The sequence below is a fragment of the Oncorhynchus kisutch genome, linkage group LG5 (assembly GCF_002021735.2).
Source record: "Oncorhynchus kisutch isolate 150728-3 linkage group LG5, Okis_V2, whole genome shotgun sequence".
Classification (NCBI taxonomy): Eukaryota; Metazoa; Chordata; class Actinopteri; order Salmoniformes; family Salmonidae; genus Oncorhynchus; species Oncorhynchus kisutch.
The window spans coordinates 44,418,142-44,444,196 of NC_034178.2; the positions used below are offsets into that span (position 1 = coordinate 44,418,142).

A 26,055-nucleotide genomic window follows, 5' to 3' on the forward strand; every position below is an offset into this window, starting at 1 on the left:
CCCCAGTAGAATTCTAGAATATTGCTATACTGTGAATTTCCAAGATAAAGCTCATTTTTTCACACATTTCAAAAACAGCCGTAGCTCTAAAACAAAGAACAAATTACAATTACAAGTTAACTTAGTTTAAAAGAGCACAACCTCTACTTTAATATGACACCACATTCACATACTCAAAATGTCCTAAGTATAATATATTATACTTATACGTATTATTTACATTAAATATTCAAAACAAATAAATATAAAAAAACATCCGAAATGTGACCAGAGGACAATATTCAGAAATGATTTCAAAACCCACACAAAGTAGGCTATTTGATTATTACACAAGTAAGAACAGTTGTCAATGTACAAATGTAAACAATTTAGAGACTATTTCAAAATGAACTGTTCATTGGGAGCTTCATGAAAAGGGTGCCCATGGCAGAACAGCCGCAAACAAGCCTAAGATCAACATGCGCAATGCCAAGTGTCGGCTGGAGTGGTGTAAAGATGGCCTCCATTGGACTCTGAGGCAGTGGAAATGCGTTCTATGGAGTAAAGAATCACGCTTCACGATCTGGCAGTCGACAGATGAATCAGGGTTTGTCGGATGTAACGCTACCTGCCTCAATGCACAGTGCCAACTGTAAAGTTTGGCGGAGGAGGAATAATGGTTCGGGCTAGTCCCCTTAGTTCCGGTGAAGGAAAATCTTAATGCTACAGCATACAATGTCATTCTAGGCAATTCTGTGCTTCCAACTGTTTCAGCATGGCAATGTCCCCTTGCACAAAGCGAGGTCCATGTGGAAGAACTTGACTGGCCTGCACAGAGCCCTGACCTCAACCACATCGAACACATTTGGGATGAATTGGAACGCCGACTGTGAGCCAGGCCTAATCGCTCAACATCAGTGCCCAACCTCACTAATGCTCATGGCTGAATGGAAGCAAGTCCCGCAGTAATGTTCCAACATCTAGCGGAAAACCTTCCCAGAAGATTGGAGGCCGTTATAGCAGCAAAGGGGGGGACCAACTCCATAGTATTGCCCATGATTTTGGAATTAAATGTTTGACTTTTGGTTAACATTATTTGAGCTCCACCGCTGCGGTTTTAACCTGTACCAACCAAGTTATCATGACAGGACTTTCTAATCTGAGAGCCATTCCCCAAGTTTCACAGCATCAAACATATATCTGCTGTTTACGCTTTCAAAGTGCAAGGATGTGTCCGAATCCGTACCACTAACCAACAAAGTCAGCATTTTTCACAGTGAAAAGTCGACCACTTCGGCACCATCATTTTATTTTTTTTTACGCTGAAAAATTCAAATGACAGCATACCCTGTTTCTGGTTGATGACAACAGCCAAGCGAATACGACAACAGGTTGATAGCACGTTCATTTTGCGATATTGACACAGATAGTATTGTTCGAAAAACAAGGCCATTTGCGGCCGCTATAGTAATTTAAAGAAAAGCCATTGACGGACGCTATGGGCTCTAAAGAGTTCATATAAATCCACTAGAGTTCTATAATTACACTATTCGTTTGTTTCTTACATCTGTAAACTGCTAGTGTTTTGTATTTTCTTAACAATTTGTGGCTAAATCGCCACTAATGCTAATAGCTCGTTAGCTAGCTAATAAAATAAACTGAGTCAGAGCAAACGTAGCCAATCTGATACCAATGATGATGCAGGCCTAAATCAGCATGTTTTTGCAACAGTATCTTCGAAACCAAAGAGGATTAGACGAAGCATGAGTGTGTTAGCTACATGAAATAACTAAGAGAAATGTAATGAAGCCAAAGATTATAGGATCCCCTAGGAAACACTGAGAAACTCTGTTTCCTACCCTGTTACAATAACTCCTCCCTGGCATTTTCATTCATTGCCATGTCAAACACTGTATTCAAAGTGCCCACTAGTATAATTTAACTATATCATTATAATCATTCTATTTTCATGATCCCAACCGTTCACCCAAGTGTTTTGATCTAAATTGCAAGTCAAATCACAACTGCAACATTTGGTAAAAAATAATGCCTGGATATTTAGCCAATATTGTGCAGTCCTAGTGTGGAAATTATCTTAAATGAGCACAGGAAAAGCAGAAATTGGTGAAAATGGCCCCCAAAAATGTGGTTAAAGTTTAATTGAACAGTGCATTCAGAAATTATTCAGACCCCTTTACTTTTTCCAAATGTTGTTACATTACAGCCTTGTTCTAAAATGTATTAACATTGACGACACCCCCCCCCCCCCATCAATCTATATACAATACCCTATAATTGCAAAGCAAAAACAGGTTTTAGAAATGTTTGCATATGCATATATATATGCATATATATATATATATATATATAAAAAACATGTTGAAGCACCTGTGGCAGCAACTAGTCTCGACTCTTCTTTGGTAAGATGCTGCAAGCTTGGCACACCTGTATTTGGGGAGTTTCTCCCATTCTCTACAGAACCTCGCAAGCTCTATCAGGTAGGATGGAGAGTGTTGCTGCACAGCTATTTTCATGTCTCTCCAGAGATGTTTGAGCGGGTTCAAGTCTGGGCTCTGGCTGGGCCACTCAAGGACATTCAGAGACTTGTCCCAAAGCCACTCCTGCGTTGTCTTGGCTGTGTGCTCAGGGTGGTTGTCCTGTTGGAAGGTGAAACTTTGCCCCAGTCTGAGGTCCTGAGCTCTCTGGAGCAGGTTTTCATTAAAGATCTCTCTGTACTTTGCTCAGTTAATCTTTCCCTTGATACTGACTAGCCTCCCAGTAGGGGAGTAGGGTTTTTCTCCAGACGTGATGCTTGGTATTCAGGTCAAAGAGTTCAATCAGACCAGAGAATCTTTGCCTTTTGGCAAACTCCAAGCGGGCTGTCATGTGCCTTTTACTGAAGAGTGGCTTCGGTCTGGCCATTATCATAAAAGGCCTGATTGGTGGAGTGCTGCAGAGATGGGAGAACCTTCAAGAAGGACAACCATCTCCACAGAGGAACTCTGGAGCTCTGTCAAAGTGACAATCGGGTTCTTGGTCACCTCCCTGACCAAGGCCCTTCTCCCCCGATTGCTCAGTTTGGTTGGGCAGCCAGCTCTAGGAAGAATCTTGGAGGTTGCAAACTTCTTCCATTTAAGAATGATGGAGGCCACTGTGTTCTTGGCGACCTTCAATGCTGAAAAAAATAAATATTTGGTACCCTTCCCCAGATCGGTGCCTCGACATAAACCTGTCTCGGGGCTCTAGGGACAATTCCTTCGACCTCATTGCTTGGTTTTTGCTCTGACATGCACTATCAACTGTGGGACCTTATATAGACAGGTGTATGCCTTTTCATTTGATTGGTCATGATTTGTATTTACCACAGGTGGACTCAAAGCAAGTTGTAGAAACATCTCAAGGATGATGAGTGGAAACAGGATGAAGCTTAGCTCAATTTAGAGTCTCATAGCAAAGGGTCTGAATACTCATGTTAATAAGGTAATTTTTTTATGATACATTAGCTAAAATGTCTAAAAACCTGTTTTTGCTTTGTCATTATGGGATATTGTGTGTAGATTGATGAGGAAAAAAATATTTAATCAATTTTAGAATAAGGCTGTAACGTAACAAAATGTGGAAAAAGCCAAGGGGTGTGAAAACTTTCCGAATGCACTGTAAAACAGTCAGAATGGAGAAAGATCGATGTAAATCCCTTAGAATGTATGTATTGCCACCCTAGCCTCATGCACTACTCAATTTGCAAATTTAGAATGTATTATTCAAAAACAAAACACTCAAATACTGTCAAAAATGATACAAATACAGTGATAGAGGTCCTTGACCTTGACTGGATGATGTTCTAACGTTACTGTATCCAACTCACCCTCTTTGCTGTTGTGGATGATGTTCTAACGTTACTGTAACCAACTCACCCTCTTTGCTGTTGTGGATGATGTTCTAACGTTACTGTATCCAACTCACCCTCTTTGCTGTTGTGGATGATGTTCTAACGTTACTGTATCCAACTCACCCTCTTTGCTGTTGTGGATGATGTTCTAACGTTACTGTATCCAACTCACCCTCTTTGCTGTTATGGATGATGTTCTAACGTTACTGTAACCAACTCACCCTCTTTGCTGTTGTGGATGATGTTCTAACGTTACTGTATCCAACTCACCCTCTTTGCTGTTGTGGATGATGTTCTTGCAGAGCAGGTCGTTGTGACAGAGCACCACAGGAGAGCCCAGCTTTGACAAGTGCTCCTTCATCCACACCATCTCCTGCTCCAACAACGCCTGGCTGGGCACCTCCTGCTGGATCCTAGAGAGAGGGGTGGTGGGGGGAGTCCACATTTTCAGACTAACATCAGTGACTCCGTTTCCTCCCTGTGACTGTTGTCGAGGACACCATGTTCATTGTTAAATAAAAACAACAGTAAGTTGGCCCTATTTAGTGTGACTGAAATAGCTTTGCCAAGTTTTCACCAAAGTGTATACAGTGTTGTTGGACCAACAGAGCATGGGACTTTGTAGAATGAACAAAAACAGACACACACTAGTCTCTCTCAAAAGGGTAGAGTTTCAATTCAGACAGGGAGTGCAGCCAACTAATACAATTGTAGCCAGAGGTGCATACATCCCAATTTTGCACATCAGCACCATTCTCTCACTCCTTGCGGGTTGTCTTACATGAATGAGCCTGCTGCTGAGGAGAGAGAGAGAGAGAGCGAGCAAGAGAGGAGCGTTGAGCTACTGTTGATTGTGAAGATGGAGGCCTTTTCACAGACGTAAAATTAAAGTTAGAGTATGCCTATCGTGAATAGTCTATAAGGGGAATCTCCCCCGTATGGACAAGTTTCAATATTGTAGTGAACTAAGATAACAAGAATGTTGGCGCAGCAAAATGCAAGCTAGTGTGCAACTCGCTATTCAGGTACAGTAGGATGCAATTTCTTTACTTTATAAAATGTTTTCATAGAGTAATAATAATGCTAAAACAAATTATAACTATCATTGTAGGCCTTCATTGTGATAACTAATTATAACTATCATTGTATTAATCTAAACCAGTTCTTTAAATATGCTCAATGTGTTTTTTCCCCCATTCTGTTTAAACATTTATTGGCTAAATTAAGTTCGACCTGTCTTTCTGATTGTGTGCTCTGTATTTAGATTAAGATCGGTATATAGGTAAGCCGGTTGTAAAATAAATATAATTAGCCTATTGCTATCATTTTTTGGGTGCATTAAGCACTAGCCCTTTTAGTAATTGCTGCAATATAGCCTGTTCAATATTGTGAAGGTTTAAACCAGTTCGCAAGTGTTTTGTTTAATTTTGTTGAGCCATTTTCTTTGGCCAAATTAAAGTTCCAACTGTAATGTGTTTGCCGCAATACAATATCCTGCTCGTATTTTCCCTATAAACAATGGCTTGATTTACTTTTACTATTACCCTAATTTACTTTTGCTTGATTTACTTTTGATATTACCCTGGCTATAAGCCTATTATGTTGCAGGCGTATGATATGAAGGCAATGTACAGTTGACTCCGACAGTTGAACTTGAGGTAGAATGTTCTTGGCATACTCCTATAATCTAACATTATAAAAAAATATTTTTATAGAAAACATATTAGCCTCCTTCCCTACGCCTATATCGCGATCTCTCTCTCTGGGGCTGAGCCTAAGCTTAAATATACACACACACATTTTTTGGAATCACTATCATACAGAGAGTGCCTAAGCCTACAGGCCTATGAATGCAAAGCCCTGATGCATTTAGTGCTCAAATCTCCAACAGCTGAACCGTGAGGTGGACAATTATTGTTTTAGGAAAGTAAAAAACAAAAACGCTATAAAAGTTCTGCATATGCTACACATCGAAACACAAGAAAAGTGTTTTTGTAATTTGTTATAGGCTATTTTAAAGGACAGGTAAATGTGGCTCATTTGGCAAATATCCCTGGTTTATTGATGGCGCTGGCTGCGTGGGTGGAAACCCTAATGGGTAATGCACCCAATCCATATGGATGACCGGTACATTTCTCAAATGTCCAATAAATTCAAATCTTCCCGGTCACTTTTCCGGCGCCATTTTTTCCTATCATAAACCTTGGTGTGTATGTGTGTTTGCGTGAGAGTAAGAGAGAGTAAGGTAATTTGTGTGTACTGTATTCACCCTGAGAGTGCCCAGAGGAGCAGTGCTGAGAGGAAAGGGATCATTCCAAGGGTGATTGTCTCGGCCAATCGAGCGACCACTCTCCTGTGGTAATGGGTTTAAAGGGCTAATCCAGAGTTAGCCTGAAGAGGCAGAGTAGAAAGGAAGGGGGAGGACTGACCGACTCCCACTGTGTTAACCCTCTATCCCGGGATTCCCACTTCTAACTTTCTTCCATTAGTAGTACAGCAATAGTTACTACTATTGGGAATATTCCCTACGACTAGTAACCAACCACCAAATGATACTACTGCTGCTTCTCCCTATAGCCTATCCCCACTGAGGACCATTTGCACCCAGGCCACTGCTCTCTTTCTGAGCTCCCAGTTTCCAAGAGTTTTACCCAGCTCTCTCCTCCCTGCCTGCCCAGGATCTCTGCTGTTGGCTGGGTATAGGAGCAAGTTGTGCAACCAGCACCCACCCTCAAGAAGGCAGAAGCCTTCTCTTCTCTGGGCACAGTTGTTGAGTCTACATTTGTGTGAGTGTGACTAGGACTGTGTGTACAGTGGAGGCAGGATAGCTGAATGACACAGTGTGCTACATTACCCAGGCATTCTAGGCAGGCTGATAAACTGTAAGTGGTATGCAAACATCTGATATCCCAATGCATGCCTCTGGCTCCCTAATCCACATCTACCCTGCACTGTAGTTATGATCACACTTATATAAGAGCCTGTATAGAGGACTTAATAACCATGGGAATAAAGCGTAATCCTCCCAGACAACTGAGTATGTATGAACAATATACCAGGTTATGAAAAGACCCTTCTGAGTAAGAGGGGTCAAAGTGTGTCTGAGCCAGTGTCTGTGTGAGTGTAACTTCGGTCTAGTTTCTTTAGCCTCAGTGTTTTCAGGTTACCTGGTGTGGTGTGTGTGTCTCGTTTCAGGGTCCTCTTACCTGGTGTTGGAGGCTTGGTCGGTGAACTCTGTAGCGACCAGAGAGAAATATTTCCTCATCTTAATCCACAGATTGGGTTTGGGGATGCAGCCGTTGTGTGCATGGATCGCATGGATATGAGCCATCTCCCTGGATATCAGTCTAAGGAGGAAGATACACATTATTAGACACTATATTACACACTACTTAATACAGTATATCAGTACTCACCTTTCATGCAAACATGTTTGTTCTGATGAATGAAATAAAATACAATGTGCTCATCCAAAATTACTCATATCCACTACAAACCGTTGGGTCCTGGATCCTTCTCTGATAATGTATTAACTTGACTGCTTGACCTCTAATTCTAGTTCCATGGTGATAACAGGGTTTAGGACCGTCTTGAGACTCAGTCTCTCTGGACTCATCAGTAGTCTACGATGGTATACAGTCGTGTCCAAAGGTTTTGAGAATGACACAAATATAAATTTTCACAAATTCTGCTGTCTCAGTTTCTATGATGGCAATTTGCATATACTCCAGAATGTTATGAAGAGTGGTCAGATGAATTTCAATTAATTGCGAAGTCCCTATTTGCCATGCAAATGAACCGAATCCCCCAAAAACATTTCCACTGCATTTCAGCCCTGCCACAAACGGACCAGCTGACATCATGTCAGTGATTCTCTCGTTAACACAGGTGTGAGTGTTGACGAGGACAAGGCTGTAGATCCCTCTGTCATGCTGATTGAGTTTGAATAACAGACTGGAAGCTTCAAAAGGAGGGTGGTGCTTGGAGTCATTGTTCTTCCTCTGTCAACCATGGTTACCTGCAAGGAAACATGTGCAGTCATCATTGCTTTGCACAAATGGCTTCACAGGCAAGGATATTGCTGCCAGTAAGATTGCACCTTAATCAACCATTTATCAGATCATCAAGAACTTCAAGGAGAGCGGTTCAATTGTTGTGAAGGCTTCAGGGCGCCCAAGAAAGTCCAGCAAGCGCCAGGACCGTCTCCTAAAGTTGATTCAGCTGCGGGATCGGGGCACCACCAGTACAGAGCTTGCTCAAGAATGGCAGCAGGCAGGTGTGAGTGCATCTGCACGCACAGTGAGGCAAAGAATTTGAGGATGGCCTGGTGTCAAGAAGAGCAGCAAAGAAGCCACTTCTCTCCAGGGAAAACATATTCTGATATTCTGATATTCTGCAAAAGGTACAGGGTTTGGACTGCTGAGGACTGGGGTAAAGTCATTTCCTCTGATGAATCCCCTTTCCGATTGTTTGGGGCATCCGTAAAAAAGCTTGTCTGGAGAAGACAAGGTCAGCGCTACCATCAGTCCTGTATCATGCCAACAGTAAAGCATCCTGAGACCATTCATGTGTGGGGTTGCTTCTAAGCCAAGGGAGTGGGCTCAATCTCAATTTTGCCTAAGAACACAGCCATGAATAAAGAATGGTACCAACACATCCTCCGAGAGCAACTTCTCTGAAATCCAGGAACACTGCAAATATTGACTCTTTGCATCAACTTCATGTAATTGTCAATAAAAGCCATTGACACTTATGAAAAGCTTGTAATTATACTTCAGTATTCCATAGTAACATCTGACAAAAATATCTAAAGACACACATAGTAACATCTGACAAAAATATCTATAGACACTGAAGCAGCAACCTTTGTGGAAATTAATATTTGTGTCACTCTCAAAACTTTTGTCCACGACTGTAGACACTTACACAGATCTGGCTGTAGTATGCTTATCAAAGGCTGGCTTGCTACAGTTTGTTAGCTCAGCACTGTCTGCTGGTAGAACAGAGGAGCACTGCACCATGTGCTGCCGTGTTCAGTCTGCTGTAAACAAAGTCCTGACCGTAACATCTCACTCAAACTAACCCATCAGAACAGACAGTGTGACCATGGATGAAAAACATGTATCACACTAACTCAAGGTTAGAGCATTGAAGATGCTCTCCTATACTGGTTTCCTGGAAAGAGCTGGAGAGAGAAAGGACCTGAATGAGCAGTACACAGTGGTGTGTACTATACACTCCTGCAGGAGTTTGAGGGTGTTGAAATTAAGGGTGTACAAATCAAAGCCTGCCTTACCTGCAGGCTAGACAGATATCAGGATCAGCTTGAAGAGGGTTTTCAAATAACATTGTCCCCCATCTGTTTAACAGGCACCTCCACACCTCACCTATACTATCACACCTGAGTAGGGAGGGGTCCCTGTTGGACTGCACCATGTTCTCACCTGAGTATGGTTGGATCCCTGACGTCCTGTGTCCCGAGGGCGTCCCCCTGCATGAACTCGTAGCAAAGGCCATTCTGGAAGGTGCAGTAGAGCCGCGGCGCGCAGCCGTTAGCATGCAGCACCTAGGAACACACAAATTATTAGACACAGGTGGCCTAAGACAGACCAGGAAATAGCCTAAACATGGGTCCATGCACAGGGAGTTGAACTTAGTTACCAGTGTAGATGCACTTCCTGAAGAATCTGGTGTTTGATTTACATAGATGTCCTCTAGTGAAGCACCTGAAAGCTCTGAAGTGTCAAGTGTGTGAACTGTGAAGGGTGTGTGTTAGAGAACATGTGTACGCACCTGGAAGCTCTTGAGCTCGTTGTCTCGGTCGACAATCAGCTCCGTCTTGTTCCCATACACACGTACCAGAACCACGTCTTCTGGACTCGCCTCCACATAACAACCAACCAGCTTATTAGTGGTCCCATCAGTGAAGAGCTGAGAGAGGAAGAAGGGGAGAGACAGAGGGTTTAATACAGAATTTAAAAAAGAACAAAAAAACATTTAAAAAGAAAAATCACCAGTGAAGGTCTGGAAAGAGACTGGGAGGGAGAGATTCTGGGAGAATTTCAATTGGATACTCCTCATGTCCTCAAAACCCATTGGATATGAAAGGACACAAGGAGTATGCAATTGAGATTATCCCATCGTTAATTGGGTTTACTCTAGTTTACTGTCACTAGATAATGAGGCACAAGCCTGTCCTTGTCAGGAATCATATCAGAAAGCATAGGGCTAGATGACCATGAGAAGGTTAAGTCACAACAGTGAATTCCTAAAAGAAGGTCTGACTTTCTCCTGAGCTGAGATAGCAGAAACAGTAGGTCATGTCCATGTAAAAGGACCCATGAGCATCAACATGTGAAGTTTGTCGGAGTATATCAAATTTGGTGTCAAATGAGCTAAGAGTCTATATTTTGGGGAAATGAAGGTATATGTTTCTCAACCATTTTTCATCCTAATAATAATAATAATAATAAGTTATTATTTTTTTTGCAGGTAGGCTGTGAGGGTATAGTCTACATGGTGAGGTTATTATGGAGCTCACAGATACAGTGCAGGTAGGTTGAGGGTATAGTCTACATGGTGAGGTTGTTATGGAGCTCACAGATACAATGCAGGTAGGCCGTGAGGATAGTCTACATGGTGAGGTTATTATGGAGCTCACAGATACAGTGCAGGTAGGTTGAGGGTATAGTCTACATGGTGAGGTTGTTATGGAGCTCACAGATACAATGCAGGTAGGCTGTGAGGATATAGTCTACATGGTGAGGTTATTATGGAGCTCACAGATACAGTGCAGGTAGGCTGTGAGGGTATAGTCTACATGGTGAGGTTATTATGGAGCTCATAGATCCAGTGCAGGTAGGCTATGAGGGTATAGTCTACATGAGGTTATTATGGAGCTCACAGATACAGTGCAGGTAGGCTGTGAGGGTATAGTCTACATGGTGAGGTTATTATGGAGCTCACAGATACAGTGCAGGTAGGCTGTGAGGGTATAGTCTACATGGTGAGGTTATTATGGAGCTCACAGATCCAGTGCAGGTAGGCTGTGAGGGTATAGTCTACATGGTGAGGTTATTATGGAGCTCCCAGATCCAGTGCAGGTAGGCTGTGAGGGTATAGTCTACATGAGGTTATTATGGAGCTCACAGATCCAGTGCAGGTAGGCTGTGAGGGTATAGTCTACATGAGGTTATTATGGAGCTCACAGATACCGTGCAGGTAGGCTGTGAGGGTATAGTCTACATGGTGAGGTTATTATGGAGCTCACAGATCCAGTGCAGGTAGGCTGTGAGGGTATAGTCTACATGAGGTTATTATGGATCTCACAGATCCAGTGCAGGTAGGCTGTGAGGGTATAGTCTACATGAGGTTATTATGGAGCTCACAGATCCAGTGCAGGTAGGCTGTGAGGGTATAGTCTACATGAGGTTATTATGGAGCTCACAGATCCAGTGCAGGTAGGCTGTGAGGGTATAGTCTACATGAGGTTATTATGGAGCTCACAGATACAGTGCAGGTAGGCTGTGAGGGTATAGTCTACATGAGGTTATTATGGAGAAGAGCAAGAATATTTATTTGTCAAACGTCAGTCAAGCATCGATCATGTCAACAGAATAAGACCCTGAAAAATTATTGGAAAGGAGCACCAAGATCACAGTGCACTTTCACCACCCTGTGAAGTTCATCATAACTTATTTCATTCCCAAATTTACTTCGATATGATGGTTATTATATTAATATTTGTGCATAAAGGCAAACAAGCAAATGATCTGTTGGCATTTGTAAAATTGTACCAAAACGTCCTGTTTCCATGACAGCTGTCGTGTTTTTATTTATTTTATTTATAAAAAGGTATGAGTTTACTTGCATAAAACCTGAGGATAGAAACCTGGTTAGTGACTGAAAAATCAGTAACAGAAAGACTGCAATTCAATTGGCCACAATGGGAAATCATAGTAGTCACAAGTTTCATTACTAATACAGTATGTACAGGATACACATGGTATACACCGTCCAATGACATGCTTAATTGCAGATTCCTTCGACAGTATGTGAACGGAGTTGAGAGGCTGGACCCTCCAAGTCCATTCCAACCACTCTGCTAAAAACCGCTTCGCACCAAATTCACTCCATTCATTTAAAAAAAAAAATCCCAATTTAACAAACAACCATCTATTTTTGTGACTTCCTGGACCTACCATTTGGTTTTGAAGTATTGAAACCAAACGAGTGGGCTCCCGAGTGGCGCAATGGTCTAAGGCACTGCGTCTCAGGGCAAAAGGCATCACTACAAATCCAGGCTGTACCACATCCGGCCGTTGGGAGTCCCATAGGGCGCCGCACAATTGGCCCAGCGTTGTCCTGGTTTGGCCGGGGTAGGCTGTCAATGTAAATAAGAATTTGTTACCTCCTACCTGCACTGTGAAAGGGATAAGAATCCAGTTGTTTGGGTCATCCGTTTGGGGAAAGTACCTACGTACCTCACTCAGGTGCTTCGCAAAACCACATTTGACATTGTCGTAAACTTGAGTTCATTTGCACACAAAAATAATAATAAAATGGAAAGACCTGTGTGTTGTCCTTGTTAATGCAGACAGAAGAGCTCCAACTTCTTAACCATAGTCTCAATTTTGTCCAGCACATTGAATATACACTGCTCAGAAAAATAAAGGGAACACTAAAATAACACATTCTAGATCTGAATGAATGAAATATTCTTCTTAAATATTTTTCTCTTTACATAGTTGAATGTGCTGACAACAAAATCACAAAAAAATGATCAATGGAAATCAAATTTATCAACCCATGGAGGTCTGGATTTGGAGTGACACTCAAAATTAAAGTGGAAAACCACACTACAGACTGATCCAACTTTGATGTAATGTCCTTAAAACAAGTCAAGATGAGGCTCAGTAGTGTGTGTGGCCTCCACGTGCCTGTATGACAACGCCTGGGCTCCTGATGAGGTGGCAGATGGTCTACTGAGGGATCTCCTCCCAGACCTGGACTAAAGCATCCGCCAACTCCTGGACAGTCTGTGGTGCAACGTGGCGTTGGTGGATGGAGCGAGACATGATGTCCCAGATGTGCTCAATTGGATTCAGGTCTGGGGAACGGGCGGGCCAGTCCATAGCATCAATGCCTTCCTCTTGCAGGAACTGCTGACACACTCCAGCCACATGAGGTCTAGCATTATCTTGCATTAGGAGGAACCCAGGGCCAACCGCACCAGTATATGGTCTCACAAGGGGTCTGAGGACCTCATCTCGGTACCTTATGGCAGTCAGGCTACCCCTGGCGAGCACATGGAGGGCTGTGCGGCCCCCCAAAGAAATGCCACCCCACACCATGACTGACCCACCGCCAAACCGGTCATGCTGGAGGATGTTGCAGGCAGCAGAACGTTCTCCACTGCGTCTCCAGACTGTCACGTGCTCAGTGTGAACCTGCTTTCATCTGTGAAGAGCACAGGGCGCCAGTGGCGAATTTGCCAATCTTGGTGTTCTCTGGCAAATGCCAAATGTCCTGCACAGTGTTGGGCTGTAAGCACAACCCCCACCTGTGGATGTCGGGCCCTCATACCACCCTCATGGAGTCTGTTTCTGACCGTTTGAGCAGAAACATGCACATTTGTGGCCTGCTGGAGGTAATTTTGCAGGACTCTGGCAGTGCTCCTCCTGCTCCTCCTTGCACAAAGGCGGAGGTAGCGGCCCTGCTGCTGGGTTGTTGCCCTCCTATGGCCTCCTCCACGTCTCCTGATGTACTGGCCTGTCTCCTGGTAGCGCCTCCATGCTCTGGACACTACGCTGACAGACACAGCATACCTTCTTGCCACAGCTCGCATTGATGTGCCATCCTGGATGAGCTGCACTACCTGAGCCACTTGTGTGGGTTGTAGACTCCGTCTCATGCTACCACTAGAGTGAAAGCACCACCAGCATTCAAAAGTGACCAAAACATCAGCCAGGAAGCATAGGAACTGAGAAGTGGTCTGTGGTTACCACCTGCAGAACTACTCCTTTATTGGGGGTGTCTTGCTAATTGCCTATCATTTCCACCTGTTGTCTATTCCATTTGCACAACAGCATGTGAAATTTATTGTCAATCAGTGTTGCTTCCTAAGTGGACAGTTTGATTTCACGGAAGTGTGATTGACTTGGAGTTACATTGTGTTGTTTAAGTGTTCCCTTTATTTTTTTTGAGCAGTGTAGTTGGGGAGAGTCCATGTAATCCTAGATTCAGATCATTCAGGCAACAAAAAAAACATCACCCAGATACGCGAGTCGTGTGAGAAACTCTTCATCGTGCAAGCAGTCAGATAAGTGAAAATGGTCAGTAAAGAAAACTTTAAGCTAGTCTCTCAATTAAAAGAAAACCTGTCAATACTTTGCCCCTTGATAACCAGCACACTTCTGTATGTTGTAAAAGCGTTACATGGTCGCTGGCCCTATCATTGCATAGTGCAGAAAATACACAGAGTTCAGGGGCCTTGCTTTAACAAAGTTAACCATTTTCACAATGGTGTCCAAAACATCTTTCAAGCTGTCAGGCCTTCCTTTGGCAGCAAAAGCCTCTCGGTGGATGCTGCAGTGTACCAAAGTGGCATCGGGAGCAACTGCCTGCACGCACGTTACCACTCTACTGTGTCTCCCTGTTATGGCTTTTGCGCCATCAGTACAGATATCAACATGAGCAGCAGCTATGTTTGGCTACATTCGAACCGTTAGTGGAATTCCCAGAGAGGGTAACAGTTAATGTGATTGGATGTTAATTATTTGACTATGCTACCTGTATTTGACATTGTGTTGTTATTTAGCTGAACACTAGATTGTTTAATGTTATTTGTGGCAGTGAAACGAGGCTACTCAGGCGAGAAAAAAACCTAATCCAAACGTGTTTTTTTTTTCATAAAAAAAATGTGAATCACATTTGTATTTGGTGTACCCTTGAAGGCATTGTGTGTACCCCCCAGTTTAGGAATACCCGGTATAGATAATAGAACAAAAACTAATTACATTTTTAAGAGATCTGATTTTTAGTTTATAAATACTTTGCTACAATGGCACATATAGTTATATGCCCACCTCGTTCCTTTCTTTTGGCATCTGCATGTAGTAAGTAGGGATGCACCGATGACATTTTTGTCCAATACCGATATCAAAAATGTTTGTGGGCTTAAGCATTCTCATACAGTCAAATAGTTACACGGACGCAGCTGTCTAAGACACTGCATCTCAGTGCAAGAGGCGTCACTACAGTCCCTGGTTCGAATCCAGGCTGTATCACATCCGGCCATGATTGGGAGTCCCATAGGACAGCACACAATTGGCCCAGCATCATCCGGGTTTGGCCGGGGTATGCAGTCATTCACCTAGTTAAATGAAGGTTACACATACATACCACAAAAAGTTATTTGACTGGCATTTACATATGTCCCTATCACCAGTAAAACATAATCAAAACCTATCTTTCACTTACTTGCTGTGCTGTTTCATTGTTCATTTGTTTCATTCTCAAACAGGATTTCATCATGCATGTCAAGCAGTGAAGTTTCAGCTCTGTCTGTCCGTGACCGCAGTCACTGTGTCCGTTTCCATCTTGTCCAGCTGTGTACGTAACATTTCACGTAAACCCTGTTTGTCTGCATCGAAGTAGCGGTCCTTGTACCTAGCATCGAGCATGGAGGCAACACAGTAAAAAGGCTCAGAGAATGCCAACGAATCGCTTGTTCACAGCCGAGTAATTTTGTAAGTTAACCCCACGGTCTGTGTCAGCAGTTTTGTTGAGCAGGCGCTTCAATGCCATGACAGGGTATCACGTCTGCTGCAGACGCATTTGACCTTATTTCTCAAGTCAGTTGTTCGAATGGAGCTTGGAGTAATCATGTTTCCAAGTTTAAAACATGTTCTCAAATGCCATTGAAATAATAGCAGCAGCGGTATGAGAACCAGCACATTCTTGAGAATGAAATACGGCTTTCCTCAGTACGAAATCCTTGTCGACCCACTGTGCTATCAGACTCAGCATGTTCATGGGGATGATGTCGCTGGTCCAAATGTCAGTAGTTAGGCTAATAGCAGTGATGCTCATGGATGCGAGTTTCAACACTACTGTGTCACTCCAGTAAGACAACATCTAAAAAATATTGTGTACCGGGGCTTGACCAGTCAGCGAAAGCCAAAATCATCCACGGCAGAGCACGGTTGATTGTCAAGGGCAATGAACTCCATTATCTTGGCCTTAATGAATTTCGCCTTTGAGTTGTCTCGCTGAAATGTTCTTACTCTTTCAAATGACTGCTCGACTTCAACTTGTTTAGTTGTTGGAAGCGTGCTCTTAGTATTTTATTGCTTTTGTTCTGTGTAGCGCTGTATTTTTCGTGGTGTCATTACGTCATCTTGACCTCATGGCTTGGTGTTTACTCTGGCATGCACTGTCAACTGTAGGACCTTATATAGACAGGTGTGTGCCTTTCCAAATCATGTCCAATCAATTGAATTTACCACAGGTGGACTCCAATCAAGTTGTAGAAACATCTCAAGGATGATCAATGAAAACAGGATGCACCTGAGCTCAATTTGAATCATAGCAATACCTAAATAAGGTATGTTTTTTATTTTTCATATATTTGCTAAAATTATTATTTTTTAAACTGTTTACACTTTGTCATTATGTGGTATTGTGTGTAATTTGCTGAGGATTTAGATTTATTTAATCCATTTCAGAATAAGGCTGGAACGTAACAAAATGTGGAAAAAGTAAAGGGGTCTGAATACTTTCAGAAGGCACTGTATTCATCCTGCGCCTGCAACTTTTCATTCTGTCAGACTACCACCTGCTACCGCAAGAACTGGTCCTGAACCCAACAGCAGTCCTGCAATGTTATTCTGCATGTGATGCAGGTCAAGTGCCAGCCATGGTCACAGCAATTTTTAGCGCCCTATAGGCAATATATACACTGCTCAAAAAAATAAAGGGAACACTTAAACAACACAATGTAACTCCAAGTCAATCACACTTCTGTGAAATCAAACTGTCCACTTAGGAAGCAACACTGATTGACAATAAATGTCACATGCTGTTGTGCAAATGGAATAGACAACAGGTGGAAATTATAGGCAATTAGCAAGACACCCCCAATAAAGGAGTGGTTCTGCAGGTGGGGACCACAGACCACTTCTCAGTTCCTATGCTTCCTAGCTGATGTTTTGGTCACTTTTGAATGCTGGTGGTGCTTTCACTCTAGTGGTAGCATGAGACGGAGTCTACAACCCACACAAGTGTCTCAGGTAGTGTAGCTCATCCAGGATGGCACATCAATGCGAGCTGTGGCAAGAAGGTTTGCTGTGTCTGTCAGCGTAGTGTCCAGAGCATGGAGACGCTGCCAGGAGACAGGCCAGTACATCAGGAGACGTGGAGGAGGCCGTAGGAGGGCAACAACCCAGCAGCAGGACCGCTACCTCCGCCTTTGTGCAAGGAGGAGCAGGGGGAGCACTGCCAGAGCCCTGCAAAATGACCTCCAGCAGGCCACAAATGTGCATGTGTCTGCTCAAATGGTCAGAAACAGACTCCATGAGGGTGGTATGAGGGCCCGACGTCCACAGGTGGGGGTTGTGCTTACAGCCCAACACCGTGCAGGAAGTTTTTCATTTGCCAGAGAACACCAAGATTGGCAAATTCGCAACTGGCGCCCTGTGCTCTTCACAGATGAAAGCAGGTTCACACTGAGCACGACGTGACAGAGTCTGGAGACGCCATGGAGAACGTTCTGCTGCCTGCAACATCCTCCAGTATGACCGGTTTGGCGGTGGGTCAGTCATGGTGTGGCATTTCTTTGGGGGGCCGCACGGCCCCCAATGTGATCGCCAGAGGTAGCCTGACTGCCATTAGGTACCGAGATGAGATCCTCAGACCCCTTGTGAGACCATATGCTGGTGCGGTTGGCCCTGGGTTCCTCCTAATGCAAGACAATGCTAGACCTCATGTGGCTGGAGTGTGTCAGCAGTTCCTGCAAGAGGAAGGCATTGATGCTATGGACTGGCCTGCCAGTTCCCCAGACCTGAATCCAATTGAGCACATCATGTCTCGCTCCATCCACCAACGCAACGTTGCACCACAGACGGTCCAGGAATTGGCGGATGCTTTAGTCCAGGTCTGGGAGGAGATCCCTCAGGAGACCATCCGCCACCTCATCAGGAGCATGCCCAGGCGTTGTCATACAGGCACGTGGAGGCCACACACACTACTGAGCCTCATCTTGACTTGTTTTAAGGACATTACATCAAAGTTGGATCAGTCTGTAGTGTGGTTTTCCACATTAATTTTGAGTGTCACTCCAAATCCAGACCTCCATGGGTTGATAAATTTGATTTCCATTGATCATTTTTGTGTGATTTTGTTGTCAGCACATTCAACTATGTAAAGAAAAAAGTATTTAAGAATATTTCATTCATTCAGATCTAGGATATGATATTTTAGTGTTCCCTTTATTTTTTTGAGCAGTGTATATAAAACATTTAAAAAACCTAAGAAATAGGTTAAATTACCAGATTCTCACATGGCCCATTTTATTCAGCTATTGGTATTACTGGGCATATCAGCCAGCAGACTACACATAGTTTGAAGAAAGCAGTTGGAGAGTCTTGCACTTTATAGAATACTTTTTAGGAGTGGGATGATTTTCAGACAGAGACCAAAACAGATGATCAATATTAATTTCTAGGCAATGAAGTATACTATAGCGTAATCCGATTTAGGAAGTACATTTCCTTGGAAAGATAACTGCCCTGTGCTTCTGCGCCCGTGCATAGGCTATAGCCTACTGTATTTAATTGAGACCGCAAGCACACCTGATCATGTGGAACCCCTTGCAATTGCCCAGTAACAGTATTCTGGGTTACACTGGAGCTTAACAACTGGGCCAAAGGGCAAGGGCTTTACAGGTAGGCTACTTGTTTAACTTCTCCCAGACAAGGAAGAAGGGTCATTCCATGTCATTTCAGCAAGCCATGACACCCACCATCTCAGATTGTTCTGAAATCATTTCTGTAATTAGAAACAGAAGATAAGCATTCCAGAAACATTATTTTGTTGAAATAAAGAGAATACATTACATAGGATGAAACAATACTCCGAGCCGCAGCGCCATACTCCTTGTTAACTTCTTGGTGACAGGGGGCAGTATTTCCACATCCGGATGAAATGCATGCCCAAATTCAACAGCCTGCTACTCATCCCCAGAAGATATGATCTGTATATTATTAGTAGATTTGGATAGAAAACACGCTGACGTTTCTAAAACTGTTTGAATCATGTCTGTGAGGATAACAGAATTAATTTAGCAGGCAAAACCCCAAGGACAAACCATTCAGATTGTTGTTGTTGTTGTGGTCACTCTTTTCAATGGGATTTCATTGGGAATCCAGATTTCTAAGGGACCTTCTTGCAGTTCCTATCGCTTCCACTGGATGTCAACAGTCTTCAGAAATTGGTTGAGGTTTTTCCTTTGTGTAATGAAGAAGTACGGCCATCTTGAACGAGGGTCACTTGAAGTGTACTGTTAGATGAGCGTGACCAGAAAGCATGCTACAGTTTGTTTTACTCCTGTATTGAAAACAGATCATCCAGTCTTCAATTTGATCAATTATTTACATTAAAAAATACCTAAAGTTGTATTACAAAAGTAGTTTGAAATGTTTTGGCAAAGTTTACAGGTAACTTTTGAGATATTTTGTAGTCACGTTTGCTCAAGTTGGAACCAGTGTTTTTCTGGATCAAATGTGCCAAATAAATGGACATTTTGCATATATATCTACGGTATTAATCAAACAAAAGGACCATTTGTGATGTTTATGGGACATATTGGAGTGCCAACAAAAGAAGCTCGTCAAAGGTAAGGCATGAACTATATTTTTATTTCTGTGTTTTGTGTCGCGCCTGCAGGGTTGAAATAGGCTTTCTCTTTGTTTAAGGAGGTGCTATCCTCAGATAATAGCATCGATTGCTTTTGCCGAAAAGCCTTTTTGAAATCTGACATGTTGGCTGGATTCACAACAAGTGTAGCTTTAATTTGCTATCTTGCATGTGTGATTTAATAAAAGCTTGATTTTATAGTAATTTCTTTGAATTTGGCGCTCTGTTTATCCCAGAGAGGTTAAACAGAGAAGTGATACTAAATACTTGTTGTTGGGGTGGGATTGGTGTTGGGGGGTCTGTGGGTGGCTTTTGACAACTTCTTTGGATTCCTCAAGTCTTTCTCTTTGTTAGAAAAAAGTTTGGTTCAAATCGGATGTTCGGTACTATAATTATTGAATATTATATAAATCCTAGAAATTAAAATAGCCAATTTGGGTGCAATCAATTAGCGTAATGTCTCAAAGATCTAATTATATTTAAACAAAATAATTTTGCAGGAATGCTTCTCTTCTCTAACAGAACACTGAGATTGTGGGTGTGGAAATCTTCTTTCTTGTGCTTTTTGAGGTGGAATGGCCCAGCTGTTTGCATTATCAGTGACAGCCACATCATTCAATGATTACTGTTGGGGGAGAAAGTAACACATGGGAACCCATGGTCTGCAGCTGTAGTCTCTAGTCAAGTGTGGCTTTCTTTTCTATTTTCCTTTCCTTTACAAACAGTTCACACCATTGAGATGCACCCAATAGCTAATAACTGACCATATTTATGTTCACTGGAATGTGGACAATCCCTGACTAGTGATTTGACAGCTAAACAGACTGCAGAGAGACTAGCCTTATAGACACTGGCCCTCTCTCTGGCCACCCACCCCAACATAGCTGGCATTCCTGGCATGGTTGACTAGAGAGATGGGCACACTGGCACCATGTCACGACCACACACACTGCCTTTATGAATTAATTATTTATCTCGTGACCATCTACACATACCCATAACACAATGCACCACAAAAACCTGTGATCATCCTGCACCAGTGTGTGTGTGGTGTGTTGCTCCACATGTCACAGGTAATAAAGCGCCAACACAACAGAGGTAACTACTAACAAACATTCTACTTTTAGGTGACATGTTCTTTGAATGAGAACAAAATGTCTGCATATCTTAGTAGGCTATTATTTTATTGTGGCTAAGCTTAAAAGCTTTGGGTCAAATTAAACAAAGTTCCTATCCAATGATGAGGCCATTTATCGAACATACAAAAGTGACTAAATAGCTCTTGCATGCCCACATCAGAGTAAGGCAGAAGGCCACATGGCATTAACGTGTGATAATAAGCAGCTGTAAGCTCAAAGAATTGGAATGGGGTGTGACTGGGCTGTTGGTGTTGGCAGCATCTGGTGTTTTCAGGGATAGAGGGCTGGATGTTTGGGACTGGACTTGACACTAGATATTTACAGTAACTGAAAGCCCCCCGCCCCTTCATGTCCAGGTGGCACAGTCAGGTCAGTTGTGTTCCAGTACCCCCCCCACACAGTTTCTCACTCTCCCAGTCTCCCTCCGTATACGTTGGACTCATTCTGCCTCCCTCCGTATCTGTCTCCCTCTCCATCTGTCCTCCAGCTCTCTCTTTCTCTCTCTCTATAAGTCTCCGTCTCTCAATTTGTCCTCTCTCTTTCTCAGAGTTGGCATGTGCCCATGCCTGGGGGAGCAGCTGTATTGGGCTGTGCTGGCACAGGGCTGTGTGGGTTAAAGGGACAAAGGCAGGCAGACAAAGCCTGTTTGGGTGGCTCCCATTGAGAAAAGCTGTGTCGGACGGTCAACAGTGTCACGATCTCAGTTACAGGGCAAAAGGGGTGACCAGCCCAGATTAGGTTAGGCACACACACGTAAATATCCAGCGGGGACAGTCACATTCTGGCCTCAATGTACAAAACAACCCAGAATGACTGGGGAGTTAGATTTGTCAGCACTAGAAGAGGAGTGGGAAGTTACTCTCACTAGCAAGGCCCCAATGAAACCAGTGTGTCATGTATCATTAGTGTCATCATCATATCTCCATCCAGGTCACCCGTGATACAAGTCAGTATTCGACTTCATCCATGTCTGAGGACGTCAGGAGCTGACGTGGAAACCGGCCACTAGCGGCAACATTGAGTCTGTTACCTTCAAGTAAGTTTAACTTGTGAACAGAGATGGCGGATGAGCGTAAGCATCTGCCTCTGATTCCAAAGGTCGCAAATTCAAATCCAGCAATAGACATTTGTTTTTGATATGTTTATTTTAAGCCTAACCTTAACCCCTATGTTAACCATTTGGAGTTCATGCCTAACTTTAGCCTTAAACACTTTGAAATTTGACGTTATAAACATGGATGAACATCTAATTCTGACGTGAGACTTGGTAGCATATGTCATATATCTCACATGTCAACACATTGCCATAAAACTGCTGACATTTGGGCAGGAGACAATTGTCACCCGATAGCAGGCCTACCTACTGCTTAGTGCCAATGAATAATGCATTTCCCCGAATGACTGACAGGAACCCTAAACATGGCAGGGTCAGAGTAATTCACACAAACAGGGTAACAAATAGGCCTAGCTAGGTCTATCAATGGACATCAATTCCAGTTTGTATGGAGATAAGAGTGAGGCGTGTTTGTGTGCCTATGCAGTTGGGGGTGAGTTGTGTCTTGTGTGAATTCAAAATTAGGTGTGTGTCTGGGGTCAGGAGTGAGGCAATTAGGATGGGGATATGAAGTGGTCATCAGACCATGGGTGACTCTCACAGGGTATTGTAATCCTCCAGACACACAGCATTGCCACTGCCATGTCCATCTTATCTGAGTGGACAGCTTTCAAGGTGCCTGTATTTACAAGAAGCTATCAGGGCAGTGGAAAATGTAAATTAGATAGGGGCTTTGAGCTAATACATACAGCCAGGCTCTATTTCTGCTGTCTAATGTTAACGTCATCAATGCTGCCTGACCCTCACGTCATTGCCAGCTGGTCACTGACAAATACAGATTACTGGACACATTTCATCCACACACACTTTCTGTAACCACAGACAAAAAAGGGGTTAGTTATCAATAGCTATATTTGCTGTAACGGTCTCTTTTAAATACGTCACGTCTTGAAAGATAGAGAGACATTTGACATTTCTATCAATAGATCTATGGAGCACTGAAGACTGACACGAAAATGTCTTATTCATTCGACCTAGGAATCCATCAAAGTGGTAAGTTAGTTAGCTACTACTACTCCCAGGGCTCAACCAAGCTAACGTTAGCTAGCTAACACCACTAACTTTCATCTCAGTTTGAATACCTAACTGCAAACTAAATGCAAAAGAAGCCAATGATAAAATGTATGCACAAGGCGAGGAATATATCAAGGGACTGGTCTGATAGCTATGCTAACTTTAGCTAGCTAGCCAACTAGTGATGTTGGACCATTGGCGCATCATTCAGTGGAGAATTGTCAACCTTACCTTGGTCTTGACATGGTTCATGTCCCACGCTGGCCGAAGCTGCTTTATCAGCTTCATTGCTCCATCCGTTACATTATTTTCCTCCACGAAAATCGGGAATTTTCGAATTACCGGCGACCCAACAGGCACGTGTATCTCAGTCTCCATAATGTGGTTAATTTTCCGTTTCGAATAATTAACAGATATTTCTGGAATTCGGGACATAAAAAAATAGCTAACAGTTGTTTTATGAGCTGGTTGGTATAAACGGCTAACGTTTGTTCGCAAATGAGCTAGCTAAACCAGGGGCTTGTCGGTGTGAAAAGCAACGGCGCTGATGAAGAAGATGCAACTACCGGTCAGATCCTCTTCGGTTTTCTCAGGAGCCGGTCAGTCCACGACACGATTTCCTCCGACTTGGCACCGCCCTCGCGAAATCATCCGATGCTCGACACGCACACCGGTGGGCTTGGAGAATGACAACCAAAGATTTGTGTGACGACAGCACTCCAACCCGCGGACGGGGAGCACGCACACTTTTTAAGCCGAGTTTGTCCGAATGGAGCCGAAGAGCACCAGAGAGTCTTCTTCAAGCGCTATGGTTTCCAATCATATACAACGAGTCATTATTAAATAACATGAGTTGCAACATTTATAACCTTGAATGAGGACCTACTTTGGATCAGAAAGCCCTCACATGTCATTGTTTTTGCACAACATTTTAGGCTTATTGAGTAGTCACAGGCACTAGACATAATTTGGTGCGGGGCGCCCCCAATTTCATCCAGTGGGTGTCAGTGTTGTAATGCAAAAACCAGGCGATTACCAGTGCAAGCAATGTTATTGCATTCAATATACAATGGGGTCTGAAATTATTGACACCCTTAATAAAGATTTAGCTAATACTGAGCTAAATTATATGCCAAAAATTGGGAATTCATATTATTTTATACTAAAGCAATTGTTTAGAGAAAGAGATTTTGTTATAAAAAGGTAGGAGTCAAAATTATTGACACCCCTGTTATCAATTCCTTTTAATACCTCACCTTGCGAGGATATGTGCAATGAACCTTTTTCTAAAATGTTATATGAGAACACATTGATAAAGATCTCAGAACATTCCTTCCAGATCCTTGATATCCTCCATCTGCACTTTTTTTATTTGACCTTTATTTAACCAGACAAGTCAATTAAGAATAAATTCTTATTTTCAATGACAGCCTAGGAACAGTGGGTTAACTGCCTGTTCAGGGGCAGAACAACAGTTTTGTACCTTGTCAGCTCAGGGGTTTGAACTTGGAACACTACCAATTACTAGTCCAACGCTCTAACCACTAGGCTACCCTCAACTGTCATCGTCAGTAAGTTTTAAGTCCGGAGACTGAAATTGTTATCAACCCCTTTACAATCACTAAATCAATCACAGATATATACACACAATAATTCTATATACTTTAAATGCCCAGTGCAATAAGAAATAGATTTTCCTGTATTTACAGTGCATTTGGAATGTATTCAGACCCCTTACTTTTTCCACAAAATTAATTAAGTAAAACAAAAACCATCACTTTTTTGACAATCAGATCAAAATGTCTTGATTGGTTGTGTTCATGACACATTAAAACGTAATATTTTTTAATACATTTCTTTACAGTTAAATTACATGTATTTACTATAAATCCCATAAAAAGGGAGGTCCCGTTAAAAAGATTGTGACCGTCCAAATGTCATGGTGTAATTCACACTCTGGATGTCACTTTCAAGGGAATTTACTGCTGTATGCTAATACCCTTATATACAATTCTGGCCTTGAATGCAAACACTGTAATAAGACTTTTGGAATTGATTTATGATTTATTTGCACAGGGAAATGTACCAAACCGAAGCTGATGCATTTCATGCTTTGAACTTATTATATTGAACAAATCCACCTTTCATCGATTAAGTTTCAAAATATTATGGCCCCCCTAAACTGGGTTTGTGCCCCACCTTGGCCACCCAATTTAAAATGTACTGGACATGCCACTGTGTGTGTGTGTGTGTATGTGTGTGTGTGTGTGTGTGTGAGAGAGAGAGAGAGAGAGAGAGAGAGTGTGTATGTCAGTGGAGGCTGATGGGGGAGGACAGCTCATTAAAATGGCCGGAATGGAGTAAATAGAATGGTATCAAATGTTTTTTATGTTTGATTCCATTCACTCCATTCCAGACATTACACGCCATTCCAGCCATTATTATGAGCCATCCTCTCTTCAGCAGCCTCCACTGGTGTGTGTGTGTGCACAGGTTCCTGCACAGGTGGGGCAGCTCAAAGCTTAAATGCACCAGCGTTCCATGAATATCTGAGCCATGAGGAAATGTTTACATTCCCACATTTTCTCTCTCTCTCTCTCTCTCTCTCTCTCTCTCTCTCTCTCTCTCTCTCTCTCTCTCTCTCTCTCTCTCTCTCTCTCTCTCTCTCTCACACACACACACACACACACACACACACAGTCACACTCACACACAATGAAGCAACTCCTCCATTCTAAACTAAACTCAGTTGTCCCTCTCCACGCCCTACCCAATTTCTCATGTCAAAGTGCATGTTGACACACACACATTTTAAGTTTGATAGATTGTGAGTCTGAATGGGTGTGTTTGGGAAGTAGTGCATCTCTGCCTCTCGACATAAGTCTTGAATGGCTCATTTATACACATGCAATCACACTGTCAAACACTAGGTGACATACCAACGCAAAGGCTCATGCACACACTCACATGCACACACACATGATCACATAATGGCTGACCCACAA

General features: G+C 42.8%; 1 protein-coding gene across 2 annotated transcripts in view; it reads right to left on the reverse strand.

Moving 5' to 3' along the window:
- Positions 1 to 23,779, reverse strand: part of LOC109891080 (ethanolamine kinase 1-like) — a 39,257-nt gene extending 15,478 nt beyond the window's left edge. The window contains exons 1-5 of one of the 2 annotated variants that reach the window (XM_020483379.2): positions 23,282 to 23,777; positions 9,662 to 9,799; positions 9,313 to 9,434; positions 7,075 to 7,215; positions 4,139 to 4,281 (exon numbers count right to left, since the gene is read on the reverse strand). In XM_020483379.2, the coding sequence (XP_020338968.1) occupies positions 4,139 to 4,281; positions 7,075 to 7,215; positions 9,313 to 9,434; positions 9,662 to 9,799; positions 23,282 to 23,485 (748 nt within the window). In that variant the 5' untranslated portion in view covers positions 23,486 to 23,777. Of the gene's footprint in view, positions 1 to 4,138; positions 4,282 to 7,074; positions 7,216 to 9,312; positions 9,435 to 9,661; positions 9,800 to 23,281 lie in introns of both variants that reach the window. The other variant, XM_031825137.1, reaches the window with a different exon arrangement.
- Between the last annotated feature and the right edge of the window lie 2,276 nt (positions 23,780 to 26,055).